The sequence below is a fragment of the Hippopotamus amphibius genome, chromosome 1 (genome assembly GCF_030028045.1).
Source record: "Hippopotamus amphibius kiboko isolate mHipAmp2 chromosome 1, mHipAmp2.hap2, whole genome shotgun sequence".
Taxonomy (NCBI): Eukaryota; Metazoa; Chordata; class Mammalia; order Artiodactyla; family Hippopotamidae; genus Hippopotamus; species Hippopotamus amphibius.
In genome coordinates, this window is record NC_080186.1 from 207,323,941 (window position 1) to 207,351,534 (window position 27,594).

A 27,594-nucleotide genomic window follows, 5' to 3' on the forward strand; every position below is an offset into this window, starting at 1 on the left:
TGGAAATCATATTCTGCCATCCCTCAAATGCCCATTTTTATTTCCCTTTACATAAAACTAAAGGAGTTGTCAAATGACTTTCAGAAAAACAAAACAAAAAGAATTGACAGGGCATACATAACTGTTATGGTTCTAAGATTTTATACATACATTTATTTATCTAAATCACTTCTGTTCCTGCCTTTCTGGTTTTCCTTTTATTCTTTCCTATTAGACAATCTTTTAGGGTTCTCACAATCCACTGGACTCATAACTTGCCATGTCTTTCCTAAACATCATCTCATTGTCTCCTTCTCTCTCTTTCTCAGCCAATTTACTAGTCCCAATTACAGACATATGTTCAAGGAGTGTCTGGATCTACAAAGTTACTAACTACAAAATGGTATAAGTTTGAGAAGGAATTAAAATAACTCTGGCAAAGTCTACCCTCAAATACACCCACCCAAATTAAATAAAAAAGAAAAAGTGCTTTCTTAAGCCTGTAAAAATATTTTTATTGAAAGCAAAGTTGGAAATATCCTGCCACCTCTTTTTACCTGTGTGACCTTTTCAATTCTCTGTATCATCTTTATCTCTTTTTTTATTTGTTTTTAGAAAAGCAATTTGATGTGGGTAAATCCATCTTTCTAACCCCGTGTATGATGCATAGGAGAATAAGGTATGCCTAATAAGTTATGCTTTACAGTAAAGGCTTTTGTAATCAGTGTAAATTTTGTATCTCAAGTGTAATTTTGAAAGCATTAGTACTAAAAATAATAATCTCTTAAGTGTTAATAATAGCTTATTGTACGCTCCCTTGGAGGCAATATTATTATAGATGGAATTCTCAAGAAAACCCTATAACTACCATACATAGTGGCTTCAGAGATGGAAATGGGGGAAAGGATTGGCTAGTTATCAACAGAAGCAGAAGGGAAAAGGCACAGAAAAAGAGTAGACTGGGACACATTAGTGTCAGAACAATAAAGAACAATACAAATGCACTGCTTGTAGTTTTCCGACCATGTTCCAGTCTTTCTCAGGCCAAGAACTCTTCCTTAAAAGATCCAGGAATGCTTCTGCCTTGGGACCTTGACTGTTCCATCTGCCCCAAGATCATCTTCACATGATTGGTAGCCCTGCTCCCTCAGCTCTTTCAAGTCTGTGCTCAAATGTCACCTTCTCACTGAGGCTTCCTCCGAACATCCTATTTGAAAGTTGACACCGTTCCAAGTTCTCTCCTCACTTCTGATTATCCCATGTGGATCATTTAGGTTAGCCTCCACGTACCCTCAATGTACTTCCCTTTTAGATAGCCCGCCGCTTCTCCTTTAAATCTTGTCGGAGAGGGGCGGAGCTAGGGCCGTGACTCCCTGAAAGGATAGGCTACACCCACTTGAGTCGCAGGCTGCGGCCAGAGACCCCGCGATACTTTCTTCTCCTAATCCGCTCCGGAAACGCGACTGCGGACGGAATTACTACGTGACCTCGACGCCGTAGCGTCCGCGCCGCCAGTCCTGAGTGCGTCGGCTTACGCAGGTCGGGGTTTTCTCTCCAGACTGCCTGGGCCTTGCCTCCGACTTCGAGATGTACCACAACAGTAGCCAGAAGCGGCACTGGACTTTTGCCAGTGAGGAGCAGCTGGCGCGATTGCGGGCCGACGCCAACCGCAAATTCAAATGCAAAGCAGTGGCGAACGGCAAGGTGAGGGCTCCGGCTGCCGCCCTTCTGTCTCGGGCTTTATAAACTCTTGTCCGTGTCCCCTCCCCCCCCCGCCCCGCGACTTCCCGCACACCTCCGTCCCCCCTCCTCGGCGCGGAGTGTGTTAATCTATTTAATAAACAGTGATCACCTTGCCAGATGCAGTGGGTACGGAGACGACGAGGCCATCCATCCCCGTAGTCCAGTGGCAGGTAAATAACCAGTAACATGGCGAGGACGACACTTTGTAGGATGCTAATGTAGTGGGGGGAGGTTTTTCTTAGTGGCTGTTGTGGAGAAAATGGGGAAAGGACTTCCCCGGTGGACAGAGCCACAGGTGCAAAGTAGGAGGCTAGAAGTTGCAGGGCTGGTCCCTGGACCGCTCATGGTGGTGTGTGGCGGAAGCTGAGTATCTGCGTGAAAGGCTGGAGAAGGTAAGCAGGGAACTTGTAAGCGGAAGTAAGTAGTTTGAACTTTGTGATGTAGGAACGGGGAACTTTGAAAGATTTTAAATGGGAAAATAACCTTATCAGATTCTGTTCTAGAAAGAGCTTTCTGGGAAGGAACGGGTTGATTGGATGGGGGGAGGGTGGAGGCAGGGGAATGAGAGACCGTTCGCACAAACCATTGACCGCAAATGATTTGAATTACCTTCTGGCGGCTACGTCCTTCCGGTTTTACTTTTACCTGTAACTCTCGTCTATTTCCTATAACTTTATTTTTGTGCTGCACAGAGTAGTACATATTGTGCTAAATTCTAAGTATTTAGCAAGTGTTAGCTCATATAATCCTCACAACTACCCCATGAGGTAGATACTGTTATTATCCTTGCACTACATCTTAGGAAACTGAGGTACAGAGTGGTTGAATAACTTCTCAGGCTATATTGCTAATAAGTGGCAAAGCCAAGATTTGAAACCATGGAATCTAGTTTCAACATTCCTTCTGTAAACCACAGTGCCATGCTGTCTCTATAAAATTAGCACCTGTGTTAGTGTCCTAGGACTGCCATAAAAAATTATCAAAAACTGGGTGGCTTAAAACAACAGAGATTTGTTGTTTTGTAGTTCTGGAGACTAGAAGTCTGAGATCAAGGTGTTGGCGGAGTGGTGCTCTCTGCACCTTCTTCTTTCAGCTTCTGGTAACCCCAGGTGTTCATTTGCTTTTGGCCGCTAACTCCAGTCTCTAGCTCCATCTTTACAGAGTGTTCTCCCTGTGTTTCTGTTTCTTCACATGTTCTTCTTATAAAGCTACCAGTCATATTGGATTAGGAGCCCATGCTGCTTCAGTAGGACCTCATCTTAACTAATTACATCTGGAGAGACCTCAGTTCCTCACATTCTGAGGTACTGGGGGTTAGGACTCAACATACCTTTTTTGGCAGTCGTAATTAAACAAATAACAGCACCAAATAGATATTTGTTGTAAAGTTGTAGTATTTATTAACGTAGTGTGTTCTGTAGAAATTTTATAAAGTTGGAGAAGAGGTAATGTGTTAAAGGTCAGAAATATCCTTGAGACACTTGTTGATTTTTACCTCAACCTGTAACTGACTGAGAAAGGGATATTGAAAGTTTTCCAACCATTGACAATATGAATCTTCTTTTTGATTTGTAAGTAGTGGCATCAAACCTGTGAACATTTGCACACACTCCTCATAACTGCTTATACCTTAGTGAAGCAAATATTCAGCTGACATTCTGAGAAATTATGCAATTATGGTATCGTTTTAGTTTAAATATTTTCTTAGACGCTATTTTGTGTAATATTAACAATTCTATAAAGAGACATTGAGGTGTGGTATATTTCCCTTTGGTTGGAGATATAAGCTTTATCTGGACAGAGAAAAATATTAAGATTATCTAATTTATTAAATTTTTGTTGTAATTTTTGATCCAAAGGTTCTTCCAAATGACCCAGTCTTTCTTGAGCCTCATGAAGAAATGACACTCTGCAAGTATTATGAGAAAAGATTATTGGAATTCTGTTCAGTGTTTAAGCCAGCAATGCCAAGGTCTGTTGTGGTAAGTTATTATAATGATGAAGTATAATGTCCTTTAGCTAACTTTTGAAATCTGACCTTTTATAAATATTTAATTCAATTCTCTACTCAAAAATGCACCTGAGTTATATGAATGTATAATTGATGTATTTGTTTTGTCACATATTTTTCAATAAATGCATTAAATTTTAAATTCCTATGTTTTATCTTACACAGTTTCAAGAATCATTTCATATCAAAAGAATTTTGAGGTCTGCTAGATAGGTCATGACGTCCTCATTTTATAAAGAAAGAAAAACCAAATTTCTTTCCCTCTAGGTTTGTGTGTGATTGTTTGAGATGTATGGTTCTGAGGACCCTATTTGTGTGTGTGTGTGTGTGTGTGTGTGTGTGTGTGTGCGCGCATGCGCGCATGTGCTGTGGTAGGGTAATGGTGAGGAGAAACAGGTAGTTAGAACTTTTTGGCTATATGGATTTGTGTATGCTGTCCCTGTAATTGTTCTTAGTGTGTGTGTGTTTTTAATTGGAGTATATATAATTTATAGTGTTGTGTTAGTTTCAGGTGTACAGCAAAGTGATTTAATTATACATATATCTATTCTTTTTCACATTCATTTCCCATAGAGGTTGTTACAGTGTATTGAGCTGAGTTCCCTGTGCTATATAGTATGTCCTGATTATCTATTTTATATATAGTAGTGTGTATATGTTAATCCTAACCTCCTAATTTATCACTCAACCCCCACCTTTCCCATTTGGTAACCATAAGTTTGTTTTCTAAGTCTGTCAGTCTGTTTCTGTTTTGTAAATAAATTCATTTTATCATTTTCTTAGATTCCACATATGCTATATGATATTTGTCTTTGTCTGACCTTCTTCACTTAGTATGATAATCCATAAGTCCATCCATTTTACTACAAATGGCATTGTTTCATTCATTTTATGGCTGAATAGAATTCCATTGTGTATATGTACTGCATCTTCTTTATCCATTCATCTTTCAGTGGACATTTAAGTTGTTTCCATGTCTTGCTTATCGTGAATAGTGCTGCTATGAACATAGGGGTGCATGTATCTTTTTGAATTATAGTTTTGTCCGAGTATATGCCGAGGGGTGGGATTGCTGGATCATATGGTAGCTCTATTTTTAGTTTTTTAAGGAACATCCATATTGTTGTCCACAGTGGCTGTACCAATTTACATTCCCACCATCCATGTAAGAGGGTTCCCTTCTCTCCACACCCTCTCCAGCATTTATTGTTTGTAGATTTTTTGATGATGGCCATTCTGACCTATGTGTGGTGATACCTCATTATAGTTTTGATTTGCATTTCTCTAATAATTAGCAGTGTTGAGCATCTTTCCATGTGCTTTTTGGCCATGTGTATGTGTTCGTTGGAGAAATGTCTATTTAGATCTGCCCATTTTTTATTGAGTTATTTGGGGGTTTTTTGATATTGAAGTTTATGAGCTCTTTGTATATTTTGGAGATTAATCTCTTATTGGTTGCTTCATTTGCAAATATTTTCTCCCATTCTGAGGGTTGTCTTCTCATGCTGTTTATGCGTTCCTTTGCTGTACAAAAAAGCTTTTTAAGTTTGATTAGGTCCCATTTGTGTATTTTCTTTTTATTTTCATTACTGTAGGAGGTGGGTCAGAAAAGATATTGCTGCTATTTATGGCAAAGAGTGTTCTGCCTGTGTTTTCCTCTTAGAGTTTTATAGTGTCTGGTCTCACTGTTAGGTCTTTAATCCATTTTGAATTTATTTTTGTGTATGGTGTTAGTGAGTGTTCTAATTTTGTTCTTAGACATGTAGCTGTTCAGTTTTCCCAGGACCACTATTGAAGAGACCATCTTTTCTCCATTGTATATAGTCTTGCTTTCTTTGTCATAGATTAATTGACCGTAGGTGCATGTGTTTATTTCTGGGTTTTCTGTCCTGTTCCACTGATCTGTGTGTCTGTTACTGTGCCGGTGCCATACTGTTTTGATTACTGTAGCTTTATAGTATAGTCTGAAGTCAGGGAGCATGATTCCTGCAGCTCTGTTTTTCTTCCTCAAGATTGCTTTGGCTGTTTGGGGTCTTTTGTGTTTCCATACAAATTTTAAGATTTTTTTTATTCTAGATCTCCAAAAACTGCTATTGGTAATTTGATAGGGATTGCACTGAATCTATAGATTACCTTGGGTAGTAGAGTAAGTCCCCTACGTACAGAACTTTAAGTTGCTAACTTTCAAAGGTGTGATTGTGCGTTCGCATGTCCAATCATGTAAGTTAGTTCCTGTGTCTGGTGTACATTGTCACACTTGTGCATCCTCTCCAAGTGGTTGTGCTTTTGTGTACTTTATTCTACAATACTGTATAGAGTACAGTAGTACAGTATCTTTATTTCAAGTCCAGGATGTCCAGAAGCAAGCATAAAAGCAGTGGTGTTGTAGCTGGTACTACTGTGCTTTTCAAGATACTGTACTATAAGATTAAAAATGTTTTATTTATTTTTATGTTTGTTTGTTTTTTATGTATTATTTGTGTGAACAGTATTATAAACCTATTACAGTACAGTACTATATAGCTGATTGTGTTAGTTGGTTTCCTAAGCTAACTTTATTGGACTTAATGAACAAATTGGACTTATGAATGTGCTCATGGAATGGAACTCATTCAGATATAGGGGACTTACTGTACAGTCATTTTGACAATGTTGATTCTTCCAATCCAGAAACATAGTACTATCTTTGCATCTGTTTGTGTCATCTTTGGGTTCTTTCATCAGCAACTTGAAGTTTTCAGAGTACAGGTCTTTTGTCTCCTTAGATAGGTTTCTTCATAGGTATTTTATTCTTGTTGATATGATGGTAAATAGGATTGTTTTCTTAATATCTTTTTTGATCTTTCATTGTTAGTGTATAGAAATGCAAGAGCTTTCTATCCTGCAATTTTACCAAATTAATTGATGAGCTCTAGTAGTTTTCTGGTAGCATCTTTATGATTTTTTATATACAGTATCTTGTCATCTGCAAACAGTGACAGTTTTACTACTTTTCCAATTTGGATTCCTTTCATTTCTTTTTCTTCTCTGATTGCTGTGGCTAGGACTTCCAAAACTATGTTGAATAACAGTGTTGAGAGTGGACATCCTTGTCTTGTTCATGATCATAGAAGAGATGCTTTCAGCTTTTCACTGTTGAGTATGATGTTAGCTGTGGATTTGTCATATATGGCCTTTACTATTTGAGGTATGTTCCCTTTATGCCCGCTTTCTGGGGAGTATTTATCATAAAGGGGTGTTGGATTTTGTCAAGGTTTTTCTGCATCTGTTGAGATGATCATATAGTTTTTATTCTTTAATTTGTTTATGTGGTATATCACACTAATTGATTTACAGATATTGAAAAATCCTTGCATCCTAAGATAAATCCCACTTGATCATGGTATATGATCTTTTTAGTGTATTGTTGGATTCAGTTTGCTAGTACTGTATTTTGTTGAGGATTTTCAAGTCTATGTTCATCAGTGATATTGGCCTGTAATTTTCTTTTGTGGTATCTTTATCTGCTTTTGGTATTAGGGTGATGGCCTCATAGAATGATTCTGGGAGTATTCCTTCCTCTGCAAATTTTTGGAAGAGTTTCAGAAGGATAGGTGTTAACACTTCTCCAAATGTTTGGTAGAATTTGCCTGTGAAGCCATTTGGCCCTGGGCTTTTGTTGGAAAATTTTTAATCACAGTTTCAATTTTAGTGCTTGTGATTGGTCTGTCATATTTTCTATTTCTTCCTGGTTCAGTTTTGGGAGACTGTACCTTTCAACATATTTGTCCATTTCTTCTGGGTTGTCCTTTTTATTGGCATATAGTTGCTTGTAATAGTCACTATGATCCTTTGTATTTCTGTGGTGTCCATTGTAGCTTCTTTTTCATTTCCAATTTTATTGATTTGAGCCCTCTTTTTTTCTTTGAGTCTGGCTAAAAGTTTATCAATTTTGTTTATCTTTTCAAAGAACCAGATTTTAGTTTCATTGTTCTTTTCTATTGTTGTCTTCATTTCTCTTTCATTTATTTTTGCTTTGATGTCTATGATTTCTTTCCTTCTGCCGATTTTGGGTTTTGTTTGTTCTTTCTCTCATTGCTTTAGGTGTAAGTTTAGGTTGTTTATCTGGGCCTTTTCCTGTTTCCTGAGGTAAGATGGTATTGTTACAAACTTAAACTTCCCTCTTAAAACTGCTTTTTCTGTGTTCCATAGGTTTTGGGTTGTCGTGTTTTTGTTTTTATTAGTCTGCATGTATTTTTTTATTTCCTCTTTGATTTCTTCAGTGGTCCATTGGTTATTTAGTAGCATTTTGTTTAGCCTCCACGTGTTTGTGTTTTTTACAGTTTTTTTTTCCTTGTAGTTGGTGTCACATCTCATAGCATTGTGGTCAGAAAAGATTCTTGATATGATTTCTATTTTCTTAAGTTTATCAAGGCATGCTTTACAGAGCAGCTTGTTATCTATCCTGGAGAATGTTCCATATGCACTTGAAAAGAATGTGTATTCTGCTGCTTTTGGATGCGGTGTTCTATAAATATCAGTTAAGTCCATTTGGTCTAATGTATCATTTAAGGCCTGTGTTTACTTATTGATTTTCTGTCTGGATGATCTATCCATTGGTGTAAGTGGGGTGTTAAAGTCCCCCCTATTATTGTGTTACTGTTTATTTCTCCTTTTCTGGCTGTTAGCATTTGCCTTATCTTTTGAGGTGCGCCTGTTCTGTGTATATATATATTTACAATTGTTATGTCTTCTTGAATTGACCCTTTGATCATTATGTAGTGTCCTTTTTTGTCTCTTGTAACAGTCTTTATTTTACAGTTTAGTTTGTATGATATGAGTATTGTTACTCCAGCTTTCTTTTGATTTCCATTTGCATGAAATACCTTTTTCCATGCCCTCACTATCAGGCTGTATGTGTCCCTATCTGAAGCTGGTCTCTTATAGACAGCATATATATGGGTCTTGTTTCTGTATCTATTCAACCAGTCTATGTCTTTTGGTTGAAGCATTTAATCCATTTACATTTAAGGTAATTACCAATATGTATGGGCTTATTGCCATTTTTTTATTGCTTTGGGTTTGTTTTCATAGGTCTTTTCTCTTCCTTTCCTCTTTTGTCCTCTCTTCTGAATTTGATAGCAATCTCTAGTGTTGTGTTTGGAGTGCTTTTTCTTTTTTTGTGTGTATATCTATTGTAGATTTTTGGTTTGCAGTAACCATAAGGATTTGATATAGCAGTCTACATATATGCGTACAAGATTGTTTCAAATCTCTGGTCTCTTAATTTTGAATGTATTTCCAATATCCTTAATTTGTACTCTCCTCATGATTGCTGCTTTTGATTTGTTGCGGGGATGATTTCCTGCCTTTATGTTTGCCTATACCAGTGAGCTTTCCCATTCATAATTTTCTTGTTTCTAGTTGTGGCTTTTTCTTTTCTGCCTACAGAAGTTCCTTTGGCATTTGTTGTGAAGCTGTTTGGTGGTGCTGAATTCTTTGTAAAGCTTTTGATTTTTCTGTCGAATCGGAACAAGAGCCTTGCTGGGAGGGTGTTCTTGGCTGTATGTTTTTCCCTCTTATCACTTTAAATATATCATGTCACTCCTTTCTGTCCTGTAGAGTTTCTTATGCGGGTTCCCTTGTATGTTATTTGTTGCTTCCCCTTGTTGTTTTTAATATTTTCTCATTGTCTTTAATTTTTGTCAGTTTAATTAATATGTGTCTTGGTGTGTTCCTCCTTGGGTTTATTCTATATGGGACTCTATATGCTTCCTGGACTTGGGTGACTGTTCCCTTTCCCATTTTAGGGAAGTTTTCAGCTATTATCTCTTCAGATATTTTCTCAGGCCCTTTTTCTCTCTCTTCTCCTTTTGGGACCCCTATAATGCACCTATTTTAATGTTGTCCCAGAAGTCTCTTAAACTGTCCTCATTTCTTTTCATTTTTTCTTTGTTCTGCAGCAGTTATTTCCACCAGTCTGTGTTCCAGCTCACTTATCTGTTCTTCTGCCTTATTTATTCTGCTGTTGATTCCTTCTAATGTATTTTTCATTTGAGTTACGGTATTGTTCATCTGTTTGTTTGCTCTTTACATTTTCTGGCTCTTTGTTAAACGTTTCTTGTGCCTTCTTGATCTGTGCCTCCATTCTTTTTCTGAGATCTTGGATCACCTTTACCATAATTGCTCTGATTTTTTTTTCAGGTAGATTGCCTGTCTCCACTTCACTTAGTTGTTCTACTGGGGTATTATTTTGTTTCTTTGTCTGGATGTGTATTCTTGTTGATAGAAAATAAATTGAAATTTAAAAGCTGAAAGATTAAAAAGCTGAGGAGGCATCTAAAACATTTTTTTCCTATTATGTCACAGGTTTGTTGTGCATATCAAATATAAAAGTTTTGTCTTAAGTGAAAGTAGATCATACATTTTAAAGTTATACTGAGTGAATAATTTATGGCCCCAAAGAGAATAAGATCCTAGAAAATAATCTCCATTTTTATAGTTGAAAAAACTGAAGTATATTGAAAAAAATATATAAAGTCCAAAAGTATTCATAGTGTTTTCTTTTTTTCTGGACCTTTATCTGAGAGATCAGATTCATGAAAAGTTTTACATGTGCTTGCTTTCTATCTTCATGTTTGGTCCTAGTCTTTTCTGATAAGAAAACTTTAACATGAGGTGGTAGGTTTACGTGATCTTTTCAGATGAAGAAATTGAATCCTTGAATGAACTTCTTTGTGGAATTTGTCTTTATATGACTTGCTTATTTATAAGTGATGGTTTTGGGTTTTTTTTCACATAAAATGACAAAACTGAACTTCAAAAGTATTTAAAAAGAAATGTGTTTTTTCCATCCTGAGATAGATAAATATTTATTTCATTCATTCTAGCCAAAGAAAATAGTGGTTAGAAGTACAGTCAGACCTTGGTTGAAAACAGCCCTCTCCCTTGTTAGATGTGTGACCTTGAACAAATCAGTTAAACTCAGTGATATTCAGTTTCTTTCTGTGTAGAGATAGAAGTACTTCACCTAGCTATTGTAAGAATTAAGATAAGATGATAGTTTTGTACTTGGCACAGCGTTTGGCACGTGGGATGCAGTCAGTAAATGGTAGGTGTTGCTTCTACTGTTTGGTGGGGCAGCAGTGATCACGGTTAGATCACAGAACCAGAGTGGATTTAAAGAGAAGGCTCATTGCCCTGACCATGTTATTCTGTCAGTGTTTTACAAGATTGACTGGTTAAGCTGTGATCATTTGTATACGTTATACAAATATTTGTAATTGTGTAGACCCCTGCCACATTTTTTAAAATTAAGCCAGCAACCGCAGGAAGGATAACCCAGGGTGGATGGGGAAGGACAACAAAGGGTTTTTTGGCCGTGGTTTTTCTGTAGTAACTTATCACAATTTATTTTGAGTTAAGAAATAAGTTTTTTGTTTTTTGTGTGTGTTTTTTTGCAGTTGACTTTTTTAAAGAAACCTTTGTATAAATAAGGGTTTTTATAATTACAAACTTTAACTTGTGTGAGTAGGTTCTGATAATATATGTATTTTTAACCTTAGGGTACAGCTTGTATGTATTTCAAGCGCTTTTATCTTAATAACTCAGTAATGGAATATCACCCCCGGATAATAATGTGAGTATAACTCTAATTTATTGATTTTCATTTAAGAAGACTTTTATACTACTTGAGCATGTGTGTATGTAAGAATGACTTCCTAATAAAGGGTAATTTAGACTTGCATTCTATTCTGAACTTAAGATTCCTCCTTATACTCTTTAGTATACCTATATAATGCTTCCCTCATAATACTGCTGGCATCTGTATTGGCACCTCTGCAAACTCAAATTCTGTTTTTCCCAAACTAGCTTCCATAATATCCCTTTCTGTTAGTGGAACCTTTCTTGGCCCAGTTGCTCTGACTGAGGATCATTTACGGTAACTCCTCTTCCTAAATATCCAGTCAGTTTACAAGTCCTATAGTTCCATAGTTATTTCACTTGAACGAAGGTCTGTTGTGTTTCTGCTCTCTGCTAAGCACTGTGCTTATCATTAAAAATAAAGATGAAGTTAGTATGAGACTCATCAAAGAACTTGCTGTCAATCATACTGTCCCTGTATATTTTCTCTTTTTCATTCCTATTTCTACCAGTCTAGGTCAGGCCCTTGTTACTTTCAATCTTGGTTTTTGTGGTAATCTTATTACTGGTATCTCACTCTGAAATTTATGTAGTGGCCTTGAGAGTTTCATAGGTTTGTTCCTGAGGTAATAATCCCCTATTTAAATGCCCTTGGAGACTTCCACTGATGGCTTTCCTCAATGTTTCTTTAACATACCTTTCTTCCCAGGCCCACATGTGTGTGTGCTTTTTTTTTTCCCTCATCCGTCTGTATTTCATGATGTTAAGTTCTCTTATTCTTCAGTTATTTTGTTTTTCCAGATACTTAGGCTGAATGATATGGAACTGCCATTAAGTTATGGATTGAATGGTGTGGCACTATTACACAGTTCAACCTAATTTTATAGTCTCCTTATGGATGAAAAGATTAAACAGGAAACTTTTTTTTTAATCAGTTTCCTGAGATGTCTAGTATAGTCATTTGTGAATATTAGGCAATTTTAGAATATACTTTTAGATATATTTCATAATTTGTCAAAGTATATACATATTCCTCCTCTTATTTTTTCCTCTAGGCTCACTTGTGCATTTTTGGCCTGCAAAGTAGATGAATTCAATGTATCTAGTCCACAATTTGTTGGAAATCTGCGGGAGAGTCCTCTTGGACAAGAGAAGGCACTTGAACAGATTTTGGAATATGAATTACTTCTTATACAGCAACTTAATTTCCACCTTATTGTCCACAATCCTTATAGACCCTTTGAGGGCTTTCTCATTGATTTAAAGGTAATCTTACTGATTAAAGTAAACTGGTAGAGTGAACTCCTTTGCTATTGTTCTTTAACCAAAATAACCAAAATTTTATTGTAACTTAGAATGATACTAATTGTTACAGTGTGGGCTTGCTAAAATGTGAGTTTGGCCTGGGTAGTAGTTCTCAGACTTCAGTGTACATCAGAATAATCTGGTGGGCTTATTAACTGAGATTGTCAGACTGCAGTTCCAGAGCTTCTGATTTAGTAGATTTGCAGAGACTAGTCCAGAGACCATAATGAGGATCATTGTGCCTTTAGAGTAATGCTTTTAAAGACCTAAGATAACTCTTCTAACTCAAGTATTCTGTTGGATCTTAATACATACAAAATTCTTAATTTTAAACTAGAAGATTGCTAAGTGACTTCTATATTAGAAATTTTAAAACATTGCTAATTTTAAACTAGATTACTGACTTCTGTTTTTATGGCCTTGTGAATTGAAATCAATATGTGGGCATCAAAAATAACAGTAAATAAAATGTTTTGTCAGAACATTGACAAAAGCACCTTAAGTTGTTTTGTTTTGGCCCTGAAGAAGGACTTGGGTAGTGTGAGTTAAGTGAACAGAAATCAAAAACTGGTTCATTCATCCTGAGTGGCGAAATTTGGTTGCCTTGTCTATGCCGAGCGTGGTGCTTGAGGATGTAGTCAAGAACAAGAGAGGAACAGCCTCCACTTTATAGGGCTTACGGTCTAATGGGAAAGACAACCATATATTCAGTGCACTGAGTGTTACAGAAGGGGAAATACAGGATACTTTAGGAGATGGCAGATTGAGAGGAAGGGGAGACAGTTCTGAGAGAGTGTAATTTGAAGTGAAATTCAGAGCAAGAGTAGGAATTGGGTGGTGGAAGAGCATCCCATTCAGAGAGACTTCTCTGGCCAAAGGCCCAGACTTAACAAACCATAGTGTACTAAAGAACCTCAACAGAACTTAGAGATAAATGGGGAGGACTGCCATGGAGTGCTGCCTGAGTGAAAGGCAGAGTCTAGACTGTGGAGGTAATGTTACAAATTTTGAATAGAGCAATGGGAAGCCAGTGAAAAGTTCAAGTCTGAAGAATGGCATGATTAGGTTTGCAGCTGTAACAAACATGTTGGCAAGCTGATCTATCAGTCTGCATCAGGTGTTTATTGTGCATCTGTGTGTGTCAGGCATAATGTAGAGAATGGATTCAAATGGATGAGGGGATACCAGTTAGGAGGCTGTTAGAGTAGTTCAGGCAGAAAGATGGTGGTTGGTTTTACTCATGAAGTGGCAGTGGGTACAGGGGGCGCTTCTTGGGCTTCAGAGATAGGCAGAATCAATATAGCTTGAGGGATGATTGCATATAGAGAGTGAAGACAGTAAACGAACCCCCAGGTTTTTGGCCTGAGCATATAGGTGGATGGTGGTACACTTATACAGGAAACACTGGCACAGGAGACCTTTATTGATGGTGGAGGGGTAGGGATTTGATCAGTTTGGTTTGGGACACGATGAATTTCCATTGTGTGCAAGACATTCAAGTTGGTAGATATTTGTGTCTGAAGGTCAGAGAAGATGGCTAAGCTGGAGGTGTAGATTTGGGCATCATTGCCCCAGGAAGATTTAAAGTTTAAGGACCATTTAAAGGGTAGCTAGAGAAAAATAAGCTAGTAAGAAGACTGAAGAACATCGAGAGAGGTAGGATATTTGGAGAAGTGAAGGGCAGTAGAATACTTTCAGAATATGATTGGGGCAGCTCTCTAATCCTGCTCAGAATTCAGGCAAAGTAAAAGTTGATATTTGCTAGATTTAGTGCCAGAAAGGTGATTTGCGATCTTGGTGAAATTGGTTTCCGTGGAGTGTGGAGGAAGAAAGCAGATTGGAGCTGGTTGGGGAATAAATAGAAGGTGAGAAAACAAGTGTTTATAACTTGGATTAAACAGCTTGTCTTTGAAGTGGAAAAAGAAGATGAGGTAATTGAGAATATGGGGAAACTGTTAGAAATTAAAGAAAGGAACAGGTTTTTTTTGGCATGTTTTGTATAAGAAACTGATGTGGAGAGCTAGTGGAAAGCTTAATGGAACATGTAGCTTAAGTTTTCCTTTGGAGTGTGGTAGAAGAGCCTGGCATGGGATTTTGAAGCAAGGTAGGAGAACTGACTATTTCTGTTAATGGAGGGAAAGAGGAAAGCATGGGTGAGGATAACGTTATGCCAGGGAATTTGGCCATAGCAGGAAATGGTGTCTTTGTTATTAACAGAGATCATTTTCTGAGAGCAGTGGAGTTTCTGAGAATTATCAAAGACATGGAGTCAGGTAGAAAGTGTTTAATATAATTACTGAAAGATGGGGGAACACATTTTCTATGGAATATTATCATAGCTAGGCAGTGTTGAGAGCCTTGTTGAGGTCAGTGAACTTGAATTTATGGTAATATTACCAGACTTCTTGGTTGTATTGTTTTCTCTAGTAGCACCTAGAACTCTGGGTATAGTTGCAAAGCAGAAGATTGGTTGAATTCAATCACTATTGAAGTTTTGCTGGAAATGTGTTGGCAGCATATTGGGGCAGGGAGTTGAGGGAAATGAGGACCAGTGGGCACCAGTGAGTAGGAGCAAGTATAGGTATAAGGAACCAGAGGTTCTGAGGAGGAAGTCAGAGAACAGCTGTGAGTAATTGAGCAAAATGTACATACTGGGAAAGGGAGCACTGTGGTCAGAGTAGAATGTTGGCTTTGTCATATCAGAGGTCAGGCATTTTGGGGTGATGACAAGACCTGTGTGTGACTGTATAGTTGACTCTGGCCTACCTTGTTTCAGAGTATAGAAAATATTTCTTACTGCTTTGGGACTTGAATGAGGATGTCTGAAATATATCTGAGGGTTTAGGATTTAGGATTCATCTTAAAGGGTAAGAATTGTTAGAAAATAGGGGATCATCCATATTTCTTGGGCATATACTAAAAATAATTCTGTAATCAAACCAAGATTCGTTTCCATTTACTTCTTCCCAAAAGTAAACTTATAGTAGAAGGAATTTCAAATCTAAATGAGGTGGTGTTTTGGTTCCTAAATGTGGTGTTATAGGAGTTACTTTTATAAAAGTATGCTGTGTTAAGCACTTTCTGGTTTACGTAAATATTTTTGTACTGTTATTACTCCATTAAACCCTCAGAAGTGATAACGTGCAAACTTTCTTTCTAGACTCGCTATCCCATGTTGGAGAATCCAGAGATTTTGAGGAAAACAGCTGATGACTTTCTTAATAGAGTTGCATTGACAGATGCTCACCTTTTATACACACCTTCCCAGATTGCTCTCACTGCCATTTTATCTAGTGCATCCAGAGCAGGAATTTCTATGGAAAGGTATTACTTTGTGTTTTAACTTAGATCAGACTCAGTCCCTCAGTTTTATTCCTTCCTGGAGTCCCAAGTTTTTAAGTAAGGTTCATTTTGTGACTGTAGTCCTTCATAGCTCCTGTGGTTGAGGGTTGGTGAGAGCAACTGAGGGAAGAAATGGAATCATCTTTTAAGGAAATATTTAAAAATTGAGTAAAATATTTTTAAGCTAAGAGGATCCATTTATGACCGAAGTAAAAATCAGGTGATCCTCAAAAGACTGATAACAGCTATCAGTCTATAGCAAATTTAGAAGTTTTGTGAAGTGGTAAGCAGCATGAGTGCAACAGATATGTCTGCCTTGTTTTATCATCAGTCTTCTGCTGTGGAGCATGTATGGCACATGGAATGCAGTAAAGATTTGTTGAATGAGTAATGCTTTAGGGAACGTCCAAATGAATTTCAGTGAGCTGTAGATATTAATAGCTGATACATAAGTGAGCACTGAGAACCAGTCTCTGTGATAAGCACTTTACATGAGTTAAATTCACTTGATTCTTAGAATAATGTCTTGTGCAGAGGTTAATTAGATATTTATTGTATTCATTTATAACTAATTCAAGCACAGGCTAGCAGTAAGTTAGACTTTAAAAATTTTTACATTTAATTTCTTTATACCTTCCAAGTTCTGCTTGATTCATTCCTAGAAATAGCTGAGGAGGAAAGATGATAAAACTTTCCAAATTTAAACTTTTATACATGTTTGTAATCCCTCATCTGTAACTTCAGAATCCATTGATATGGTGGCAAAAAACATGAACAGATGTGATTTAGTCTTTATTCAACTGAATGGGAATATTTTTAGCTTTCCTTGCAGAAATATTAATATTACTGATTACAAGATACTGCCCCAGAGACATCACTGAAGTATTTCACATTTCATGGTATATATACCATCTTAACTTTCTAAGACATGAATAATTCTGAATTTTAAAACAAATCCAAGATAAGGGATTGTGGGCTTGTATTTTGTTTAATTTATGGCATGCCTCCTCTCTATAAACAAATAAGTATTTACATTTAATCCCAAAGTGATCTATACCTTCATTTATTTACTAAGCAAACCTTTATGGAGGTTTGTTTTGTTTTTTTTAATTGCCTTCTATCTGTGTACCATGCACGATACTATATTGTAGAAATATAAGAATGAACAAGCTATCCTTGCTCTAATTAGGAAGGACAGCCATGCAGATTGATACCTCTGGAGTGAGCAGGTGTGGAGCTTCTGTAGTATAGGGGAAGAAAGCCTCTTTTCCACAGTTCAGATAACCAGTTGTTTGCCTAATCTGTTTAAGCATTTAAGCATATCTTATGCAGGTATATGCTAATTTTTCAGTGGTGAGATTTTTCTTATGTCAGTAGAGAGAGATGAAGGATCCTAAGGTCCAAATTAGAGTTTATTTCATCTTAGAAGTTTAGTTAGTTATAATTTCAGATAGGCAGGTGGAAGTGAAATTGTGGTACGTTAGGCTCATTGCAAATTAAAGACACTTGTTGCATTCCCAGGGACTTATAGACATTTGGGCATTTTTTTTTCCTTTGAGGAAATGCTTTCAGATCATTTTTAACTTCTGACTTCCTTTGCAGCTTTTGGGATACATGGAAATTGCCTTTATACTTATTACTGATTTCAAAATGGGGAAGCCCTTGTATTGTTGTATTGTGAACGATGCTTTAAAATTATTACTCATAGAATGTTCTGTTGTTGGTTAGAGGTTTCTTCTTTTTCACTGGATTTAGAGCTTTATTTTGCATCTCCTAGTTTGACTTCTTAGATAATGAAAAGAAAAAAAAAAGATGTCAAAAGTGTGAGGAGTTTTAGGGATAAAAGTGAAAGGAAAAAACTAATTGTTGTTATTTTGAGTTACTGATAACCAGAAATGTATTAGTTGTTAAGGGAGTTATTGATTTCCATATCTAAAATGAACTCCCACAATAGATGATGATGATGTAATAGGAAAGGTAGTTATCAAAGCTTTGTAATATAAATAATTTTGATAGTGTAAAAGACATATAGCAACAAAATTTCTTAAAGAATTGTCTTTCTAATTTTTTTAACTATTTCATCCAAGAGAAAAATTAACATTTTATTTTTACATTCATGTTTGAAAGATTCCTTTGTCTTGAGAATCTGTTCACTTGGGCTTTTATCAATTATAGATCAAGTTCAAATATACAAAACCTCAGAGTAACTAAAAATTTAAATACAAAAATTATATTTTTATACTATCACTGTTTCCAAGAAAACAGATAATTGAGCTTTATGTCCTTTTATGGAATAGTATTAACACCTTTAATTTGGAGTTGATGCAGAAAAGATGTAATCGATTTGTAAGGTGTGGGGTGATATTCTTATTGGTTTGAATACCTGTTTGTCCCCAGAAGAGCATAGTTAATGCGGACTTGATATTAAGGGGAGAGAGAATCCTTACTAGTGCCAGGTTTTAGCTCTGCTACTACCTGACTTTTTTTTTTTTTTTTGTAAGAACTTTTATTGCCATACAGTTGACATACAATAACAGCATATATTTAAAGTGTACAATTTGATATTTTTTTTCTTATTAGTAATGTATAATATGGCAATCCCAATCTCCCAATTCATCCTGTTTTCACTACTTGGTGTCCATATATTTGTTCTCTACATCTGTGTCTGTATTTCTGCCTTGCAAACCAGTTGATTTGTACCATTTTTCTATATTCCACATATATGTGTTAATATACGATGTATTTCTCTTTCTGACTCACTTCACTCTGTATGACAGTCTCTAGGTCCATCCATGTCTCTACAAATGTCCCAATGTTGTTCCTTTTTATGGCTGAGTAATAGTCCATTGTGCATATGTACCACATCTTCTTTATCCATTCCTCTGTTGATGGACATTTAGGTTGCTTCCATGTCCTGGCTATTGTAAATATGCTACTACCTGACTTTATTCATAACTTGTCTGTCCCTGTGACTCAGGTTCCTCACCTGTAAAATGAGGTTAGACTCATAGGGTTTAAATATTAAACACTTAATATTAAAAGTATTGGGTATTGCTACTGTTAGTTTCATATCATTTTCCCTCTGAATATATTATGGAAGTTAAATAAATTAACTTGAACATTAAGCATTTTTAATCTAGTATAAGTTGTAAATCCATAAGACTGTAAGAGATACAGATTATAGTTTAGTAGAGTTCAAAGTATCGTTATTTAACAGCTTTAAAGTAAACTTTTAAAAATTCACCTTGATTATGAAATGAACATGGAGGAAAATAATTTATGTTTTCCCAAGATATGTTCAGTAGATTAATAGTTTTTTCCTTTCTTTTCCAGTTATTTATCAGAAAGTCTGATGCTAAAAGAGAACAGAACTTGCTTGTCACAGGTATTAGATATAATGAAAAGTAAGTAAAACAGAACACTTTCTAAAATGTTCTTCTGTCACAAAGCTACCTTCTAAATAAATAACATCCTGGTATTTAACTTGAGATAACAGGTTATTGTTTAGATTTACTTATATTGAATTATTGTTTCACGGAGGTATGAAGGATAATTGGTGAAGAACAAATAGAAGGTACATGAAAGAAAGTAGTTTTTGCACAGAACTTTTTAGGAAAGTGAAAATATAATCAGATTCAGAAAGGACTGAGGTTCAAAACAGGGTCCTTCATATATACACTACCAACTGTAAAATAAATAGCTAGTGGGAATGTTGCTGTATAACAAAGGGAGATCAACTTGGTGATGAGTGATGACTTAGAGGGCTGGGATAGGGAGGGTGGGAGGGAGTCACGGGAGGGAGGGGATATGGGGATATATGTATAAGTACAGCTGATTCACTTTGGTGTACCTCAAAAGCTGGTACAAAAGTGTAAAGCAATTATATTCTAATAAAGAGCTTAAAAAAGAAAAAAAAAAAGAATAAACAAAACTAATAACAGTGATAGTCTAAAAGTTGTTATCTCTGGAGAGAGGTGGTGGGTATTGATTGGGAAGAAGCATGAGGGAAATTCGCAGTCTTGGAACTCCTCTATGTATTGAACTGTGTTGTGGTTACAAGAATCTGCACATGCACACACACTTCATATAGATGTAACCTAAGATTTAGGGTTTATTGTAAAACCTCAATAATAAGAAGAATGAACTGGAAAAGAAGGACAGCAGCAATTCTGAAACCCATATACTGTAATGAGGGCTTTTAAGTGACAAAAACAAAACTACCACTGTTTAAAAAAAAAAAAAAAAGGGGGTCCTTGTAAAGTATACCCAAATATGATGAGCACTGAAAAAGATCTCAGGGAACTAAAGGCTAATTAATTTTAAACTTTTCTTTTGTAGATAAATTAGCTTTAACTAGTTAATATGTGTCATTTGCTAGTCATTTTGTTAGTTGATATTACAAAAGACATGATTCTTAACGGGGTGTGGTTTTTTTGGCACTGTCTTTGGATATTCTTGGTTGTTACAACTTTGGGGGCAGGGGTGTTGGTGGCTGCTATTGTCATCTAGTGGAGGTAAGCGTGCTGCTATACATCTTAAAATTCACAGTACAGTCTGTGGTAGGCCGAAAAATGATTCCGCAAAGATATCCATGTCATAATGCCTGGAAATTGAATATTCCCTTATATGGCAATAAAAGGTACCTGCAGATATGATAAAGTTAAGGACATGATCTTGGATGATCCAGATAGGGCCTAAATGTAATCACAGGAGTCCTTAATTAGAGGAAGGCAGGGGGAGGTTTGACACAGAGAAGACAATGTGAAGACAGACTAGAGAGATTTGAAGATGCTGGCCTTAAAAACTGGAGTGGTATGGCCACAAGCTAAGGCATGCTGGCAGCCACCAGAAGCTGGAACAGAAGCCTCCAGAGAGAAAGTAGTCCTGCCAATATTTTGATTTTGGCCCAGTGAAACTGATTTCAGACTCTTGGACTTCAAAACGGGGAGAATCCATTTTGTTTTAATAAGCCTTACTAAGTTTGTGCTAATTTTTAATAGCAGCCTCAGGAAACTAACGTAGCCCCTCACAACAAAGAATTATCCAGCCCAAACGGTCAATAGTGTTGATGCTGAGAAACACTGTCTTAAGGGTATTTTGGGTTGTTTTTTTTTTTTTTTTTTTCACTTTTTATAAATATAGTTGGTTTAGTGTTGTATTAGTTTCAGGTGTACAGCAAAGTGATTCAGTTTTATGTATATGTGTTCTTTTTCAGATTATTTTCCATTATAAGTTATTACAAGGTATTGAATATAGTTCCCTTAGCTGTACAGTAGGTACTTGTTAAGAACCTACTATTAACTGATTGGCTAGGTTAGCCAGTCATCTCCATTTTCATTCTTGCTCATGTCACACTGCATGATCATGGCTACTAGACTACTCTTTAGAGTTAAAAATAAGTGTGTTTCCAAACCTTTTGTGCCAGTTGTCCTTGTTACTAAAATTTGTGGTTTAAATACAGAATAAACCAATAAAATATGAGATTGAATATTTGATCTTGGATGACAGGGAGTACTTCTTACATGTTTTATGTTTCAAAAGTCAAGATGCTTCAGGGAACATACGTATCATTTCTTAATTCGTTGCTTGAAATGATCTTGAGGTCTTCCCTCTTTGTGAAAAATGGGTTTGTGATTTACGAATCATAAGGTAGGTTTTAAGTTACACCACTAGAGGGTTCACTTCCAAAGCTAACCGTGATTTGGCCATAGATACTAGGATCAGGGAATTTAGTAGGTAGAAGAGGTCTTAAAGGTAACGCACTGTTCTCATTTTATAGCTGAAAGTTATATTACTGATTTTGTCTCAGTACCTTTATTTTACTCCACTTGTTTTTGTATGAAATAAATAGCTCTTGATAAAACACTTGGAGCTTTAACGATATTAAGGTATCTTCATAATTTTTTCACACAAAGATAACTGTCCTAAGAGTGTTAAGTCACTAGTATTAATTCAGTTGAAAACTGCTTTATTTGCATTATGAAATGTCACTCATTTGGCTGGCTAATAATAAGCCCTGGATCTCTCATCATTCCCCTAATCTTCAGATTTCTGTTCTTTGGTTGATTGTAGTTGAATAACAAAATGGACCAGGTAGAGGATGTTTCTGCGATTTTAAAGTCACTGCTTTTAGCCTAAAGAGGACATTTTTGTTTTCTTGGTGATACCTCATCGTATAGGTTTTGCATTTTGTTAAAGCAAAGGTTCACTAACATGTTTTTACTAAGCATCTTCCCTTCATTACATGGTGTGTAATAACGGTTTTCTTTGTAAATAACAAGTGCACTCTTGGCCCACCATCTGTAGGATAGAATGTTATGAATATGGTTGGTGGCAGGGAACAACGCATGTTGACTAAATCATGTAGGGATTTGTTACTGAGCAAAGAGTGACCATGGTAGAATTTGAAAAAAAATACCGACTAGTAGAGCATGCTTATCTTTATGCGTGTATAATATGGGCTAAGCAGCAGACAGCTATGAAAACTTGAACCAGAAGTATGGTGTTCATTGGATTTTAATGTGGAACAATATTAATCCTGATAAGAATAATCATATTTCAAGAGTGTTTTTTGTTCCCAAAACTAGATGGGAAAATATCATTCAACTCCCTTATGAGAACAAGGCTTTTTATTATCTGGTATAAATCCTTTTTTTAAATGTCCACATAGGCATGAGGAACTTGGTAAAAAAATATGAACCACCCAGACCTGAAGAAGTTGCTGTTCTGAAACAGAAGTTGGAGAGATGTCACTCTGCTGAGCTTGCACTTAACATAATTACGTAAGTAGATGTGACAGTTATTCAAGAATAGCTATAATTGTTATTGTGTCCAGCTAGTCCAGCTAAATTTTTTAATTGGTAAATGTTTGCTCATGTGGGGAAAACTGACTTACCCATTAAATCAGATTTTTTTTAGGTGGAGATTTCTAACAGGATTAAACACGAGATAATAAATTATGAATCTGGCTTTCATAGTACATTCTGCTTCTGCTATGACTAATGTGTTCTTTGCTTGCAGGCCCTGTCCTGTTCTGTTCCTCCTTGTGGGATGCCATGGGTCAAAGTCTCCCTAGGGAATTTCTGAACCTCTTCTTGCTCTCTTAATCTTTGAGTTCTTTGTAGTTCTGGTATCTCCTCTGAAGAACAAATATACTGTTCCACACTTATTTCTGTTAGCCAGCATATTTTCTCTTGGTGGTAACTTTATATTGAAGACAGAACTAATAGGAAAATGCGCTGTTCCATCTCTTCTTGCTGTAAGGAACACTGTAATGTATCTTTACTGATTTGTAGGCTGAATGTGGAAATCACCATATTTGGGCTCTTTATGCTTTGCAATTTGAAGGATCTACTTAACTCTTTTAGGCATTTAAAACAGTTGAGGATCTGGACAGGTAATAGAAATGGTAAAACTATTTTCTATTCTGTGGAATGCATTCTGTAAAATTTACTGGGAGTTAGCTCTGGCATCTTAACAGTCAAGACGCATTTGAGATGTTTTTGATCTCTCTAATCGGAGACTATATGCTAGTGGATAATATGTGAGAAGCCAGAACAGCATTCCAAGGCCTTCAGATCAGGTGCACACGACTCAAATTCTTTGAAGTTGTAGTAGGAGAATATCCAAGGACTTATGAAGTGTACAACACATGGGACTATTTTATTATATTTGTAGCTGTAACTGCAAAACATGGCTTAGCATAGAACTTAAAATTGGTAAATTTCACTCCTGGGTTTCAGTGGTAACTAAGAGGAAGGAAGGAGTGGTGATAGAGATGTAAAGAAAAATGTTGGCTTTAATGAATGAAAGTTTTGCAGCACTGATTTATAATCTTTTCACATTGATTTTGAAATGGGTTTAGACCAGTTGTTGGCAAACTATGACCCAGGGGCCACATCTGGGCCACTACCTATTTATATAAGTAGTTTTATTGGAACGTAGGTACACCCATCTAGTTTTCATATTTGTCTACAGCTGTTTTCACACTACAGCAGAAGAGTTGGGTAATTGTGACAGAAACCATGGCCTACAAGGCCTATTTACTGTCTGACCTTTTCAAAGAAAATTTTATCAGCCTCTGAATTAGGCCACTGAACTATTAAACCTACCCTTCTAGCTAGGTAATGGACCATAATCCAAAATTCCTAATTGCTAGAATTTACATCTTACTCCAAGTGACCATTTGTTTTGCACTGTGTCAAGCAAATCTTGTGTATCTATGAGTACTTGAGCGGTGCTTCTCAAACTGTCTGTAAAGGACTGTTGGTTTTCTTTTTAACCCATTACAGACCTGTACTTTTGTAAAATATAACAAATAACCAACTACTAGAAAAATGAAATAGACATAAAAAATAAGCTTAAATTTTATTAGATTCAACAGTCACAAATTAATCTATTGAACTACTATAAAAGTTTCTAAACATACACTCAATTTCTGTACTTATCTCATTGCACACTGGAAATGGTTCATGGACCAGCAGCCTTGGTCCATGGACCACACTTACAAACACTACTTTAGGATAAAATATTTGTCCTTTGTCTTTAAAGTTCTTTTTATCTTTTTCAATACACAAGTAATATATTATCATTATTAAAGCTGGTTAATACAGGTAAACCAAAGTTCTCTTTGACCAAAACCCAAATCTCAGTTTCGACCTGAGAGGTAACTTATAACTGGTGTTTAGCTTTGCCAGGCTTTTCTCTGTGTATGTGTATATAAGTTTTCTTTTCATTGTTTTCATATAAATTGTACATTTAACAGTAAATCTTTAACTTTTGCCAGTCTGGGTGAAAACATAGTATCGTGTTGGTATTTTAATTTGCATTTCCCCTTAATTTGCATTTCCCCTATTACTTTGAGGCATTGATATTTCTGTCTTTAACAATCATTTGTGTTCTGCATTGCATAATTATAACCCATGCCCAATTTTCTGGTGTTATTTTCCTGTAGTTCTTTTTGTGTACTCATCTTTTTATATATATCATATAGCTGTTTTTTCCTGTTTCTTTCACTTCGTGATCATAGGCAACTTGGCTTTTGCTTTACACTCTTACATCTGAACACCTTTTCTTGCCCTAAATTAATCGATATTTTATTTTGCCTTTTGTTCAGGTGTAAAAACAATTTACCAATCGTTTGTGCCTGGTTTGAGGTAGAAATCTTGTAATATTAATTTTTGTTCAAATAAAAATTTTTCTCTAGTTATTTTAAGTGCTCATTTATTACAGATTAAATCCCTATATATACTTTGTTGTTTTCTGCCTATCTACTCTGATCATTGATATTTGTAATTCTTTCCTAATACAGTCAGTCCTTCGTATCTGCGGATACAGAGCACTGACTGTACTACTGTCATTTTATATAAGGGACTTGAGCATTCAAGGATTTTGGTATCCATGGGGGTCCTGGAACCAGTCCCCCTCAGATACCAAGGGACAACTGTACCACACTTTTAATTACCATAGTTTGCATATACAGTGTGTGTTCTGATCTTAAGTTGAGACTCTTTTGCTGTTTTTGCATAATCTTTCCTAGGTTAGTGTTTGATTTGATAAGCTCCATGAAAAATTTTAATTAGAATTGCATTGAATTCAAAGAGTAATTTGAAAGAAATTGTCTTATCCAGAATTTTTCACCTCTTTCCATTTATCCAGGCTTTGTTCTTCAATAGATACATCTCATAGCCTTGCTAGCTTATAGATTCTGTTGCCAGTATTAGATTGCTTACTGATGGTTGCTTAATTACAGGAAGAAGAGGAAAGGTTATGAAGATGATGATTATGTCTCAAAGAAATCCAAACAGGAGGTATGTTCTCCAAAGGTAAATTTGAAGTTATTGTTGTTGTATATTCTGGTAGAAACATAATGTTAAGATTTTATTGTTCCAGAGTGTAAGCATAGAGAGAGGTGTTGGGTATTGGAAAGCTTTCTTTCTTTCTTTTTTTTTTTTTTCCCCCATCCTTTAAGCACAGTATCCATTATTACAGGAATTTTTCTCACTTTCTCTGTCTTGGCCTGTTCTGAAGAGTATAATAGTTACTTGATGATGTATTTTTTGATCTTCAAGGATTCTTCTCCTACCCTTGTTTTAAAAAAAATTGTACCTGGCATGTCATAAAAATAATCAGGCAGAAAGTCACAACCGTAACATTTATTCCTGTTGCTGGACAAGTCTGGTGAGACCATGCCATATTATTATATAAACTGCTACAGATTTTCCTGGTTTACTTTCTATAATCAGCATAGTGAAAGGAGAACATTTTCTTAAAGGGAGGCAAGAAGGTAAACAATACTGGTTATGCTTCAGTATAATGTTATCCTTATGACATTTTCTTTCCTTCTTAGGAGGAATGGACTGACGATGACCTGGTAGATTCTCTCTAACCATTTGAAATTGATTTGTCAATACTAACTAATCAACAGAAGGATGAAGCATATCTGGCATTTAATTTTATTTAAAAATGAAGTAATGTGAAAATATCAAAATATATTAAACTTTCTATTTATGTTACTTAAAATTTTTTCCTTTCAGGGTAGCTTTATGTGAAATAAAACATCTTCAAAGGAGCCAGAATAGTACCTGGTAATCTTGCCCCACTATGACTAACATCAAACCAGTCTTTCTGTGGTAGCCAAATTAAAGCTGTAATTTATTTGCCTATATCATTGTATACAAAATGTCCTTTTTTTTTTAAAGGGCACTGCAAAACAAAACTTAGTAGTCAGTTTTAAAACAGCTAAGGCATGTTGGCTCTTATAGCATTTGTTCAATTATTTAACTGTGATCTTCTTCAGTATCTAGAGTTGGAACCAAATTATTAAGGTCTATCACATTGTTGGTGGAAAATGGGGTTGAAGGAATTCTGAGAAACTCAATTGACCTAAATCTAAGTTTTACACATACAAACCTCTCCTCGGTGTCAGTGCTTCCCAGGATGTACTTTTCCATAAAGTGTAGGTACCATTTAATTACATTTCAGTATTTGCTATATGCGTATTCTTTAATAATTATATTTTAGGCTTTAGTTTTTTGGTTTTAATTTCCTTCTCATCGAGGAATGAGAGGAACAAAATTCACAAAGTGTGATTTTATAAAAGTGGAGGGGAAGAAGCCGAAATTGACAATCCTTCATTGCAGTCCAGGTGAAGTAGCAGTGCTCTAGACAGAAAGGCAAACTGTTCACAGTTTATCTTGTTTCTTTTTTAGGTCACTAAAGTTAGCATCAGAGCAAGGTCCACGTTTATCTCTGAAAATTTTCCTACCCAGCCCCTTTTAAAAAATGTTTAGAGGTTTTATTTCATCATTGACCAGCTAAGTTACTCCAAGGCCGACAAAGGTAAATGACAAGTTTCCTATTCTAGCTTAAGCGATAAGCATGTCATTAAAATATAAAAAGCAGGTAGTCTTTAGGGTTTTTTAGAAATAAAAGGGGGGAGGAGGAGGAGTGGCAGTTCAGATTGAGAAATGGCAGATAGATCATTATGGTTAAAGCTGAGGTGTGAGTAGTGGAAGAGAACTGAATTGTGAAGCACTAGAATCTGGATGTTTTTGCATATTGTTGAAATGTTTTTGGTGATGTCAGTAGTC

General features: G+C 36.0%; 1 protein-coding gene across 5 annotated transcripts; it reads left to right on the plus strand.

The window, feature by feature from the left end:
- Positions 1 to 1,412: 1,412 nt before the first annotated feature.
- CCNH (cyclin H) lies at positions 1,413 to 26,488 on the plus strand. 5 transcript variants are annotated; one of them, XM_057739782.1, is made up of 9 exons: positions 1,413 to 1,683; positions 1,840 to 1,892; positions 3,582 to 3,704; positions 11,278 to 11,351; positions 12,412 to 12,622; positions 15,822 to 15,985; positions 19,337 to 19,407; positions 22,674 to 22,785; positions 25,755 to 26,309. In XM_057739782.1, exons 1-9 carry the CDS (start codon positions 1,659 to 1,661, stop codon positions 25,870 to 25,872), a joined length of 951 nt encoding a protein of 316 aa, XP_057595765.1. In that variant the 5' UTR covers positions 1,413 to 1,658; the 3' UTR covers positions 25,873 to 26,309. The 5 variants fall into 5 exon arrangements, with proteins under 5 accessions (XP_057595765.1, XP_057595771.1, XP_057595738.1 ...); XM_057739788.1 differs by having other exon boundaries at positions 1,846 to 1,892; XM_057739766.1 differs by lacking the exon at positions 1,840 to 1,892 and adding an exon at positions 26,352 to 26,488 and having other exon boundaries at positions 1,419 to 1,683; positions 25,755 to 25,827.
- The last annotated feature ends 1,106 nt before the right edge of the window (positions 26,489 to 27,594 follow it).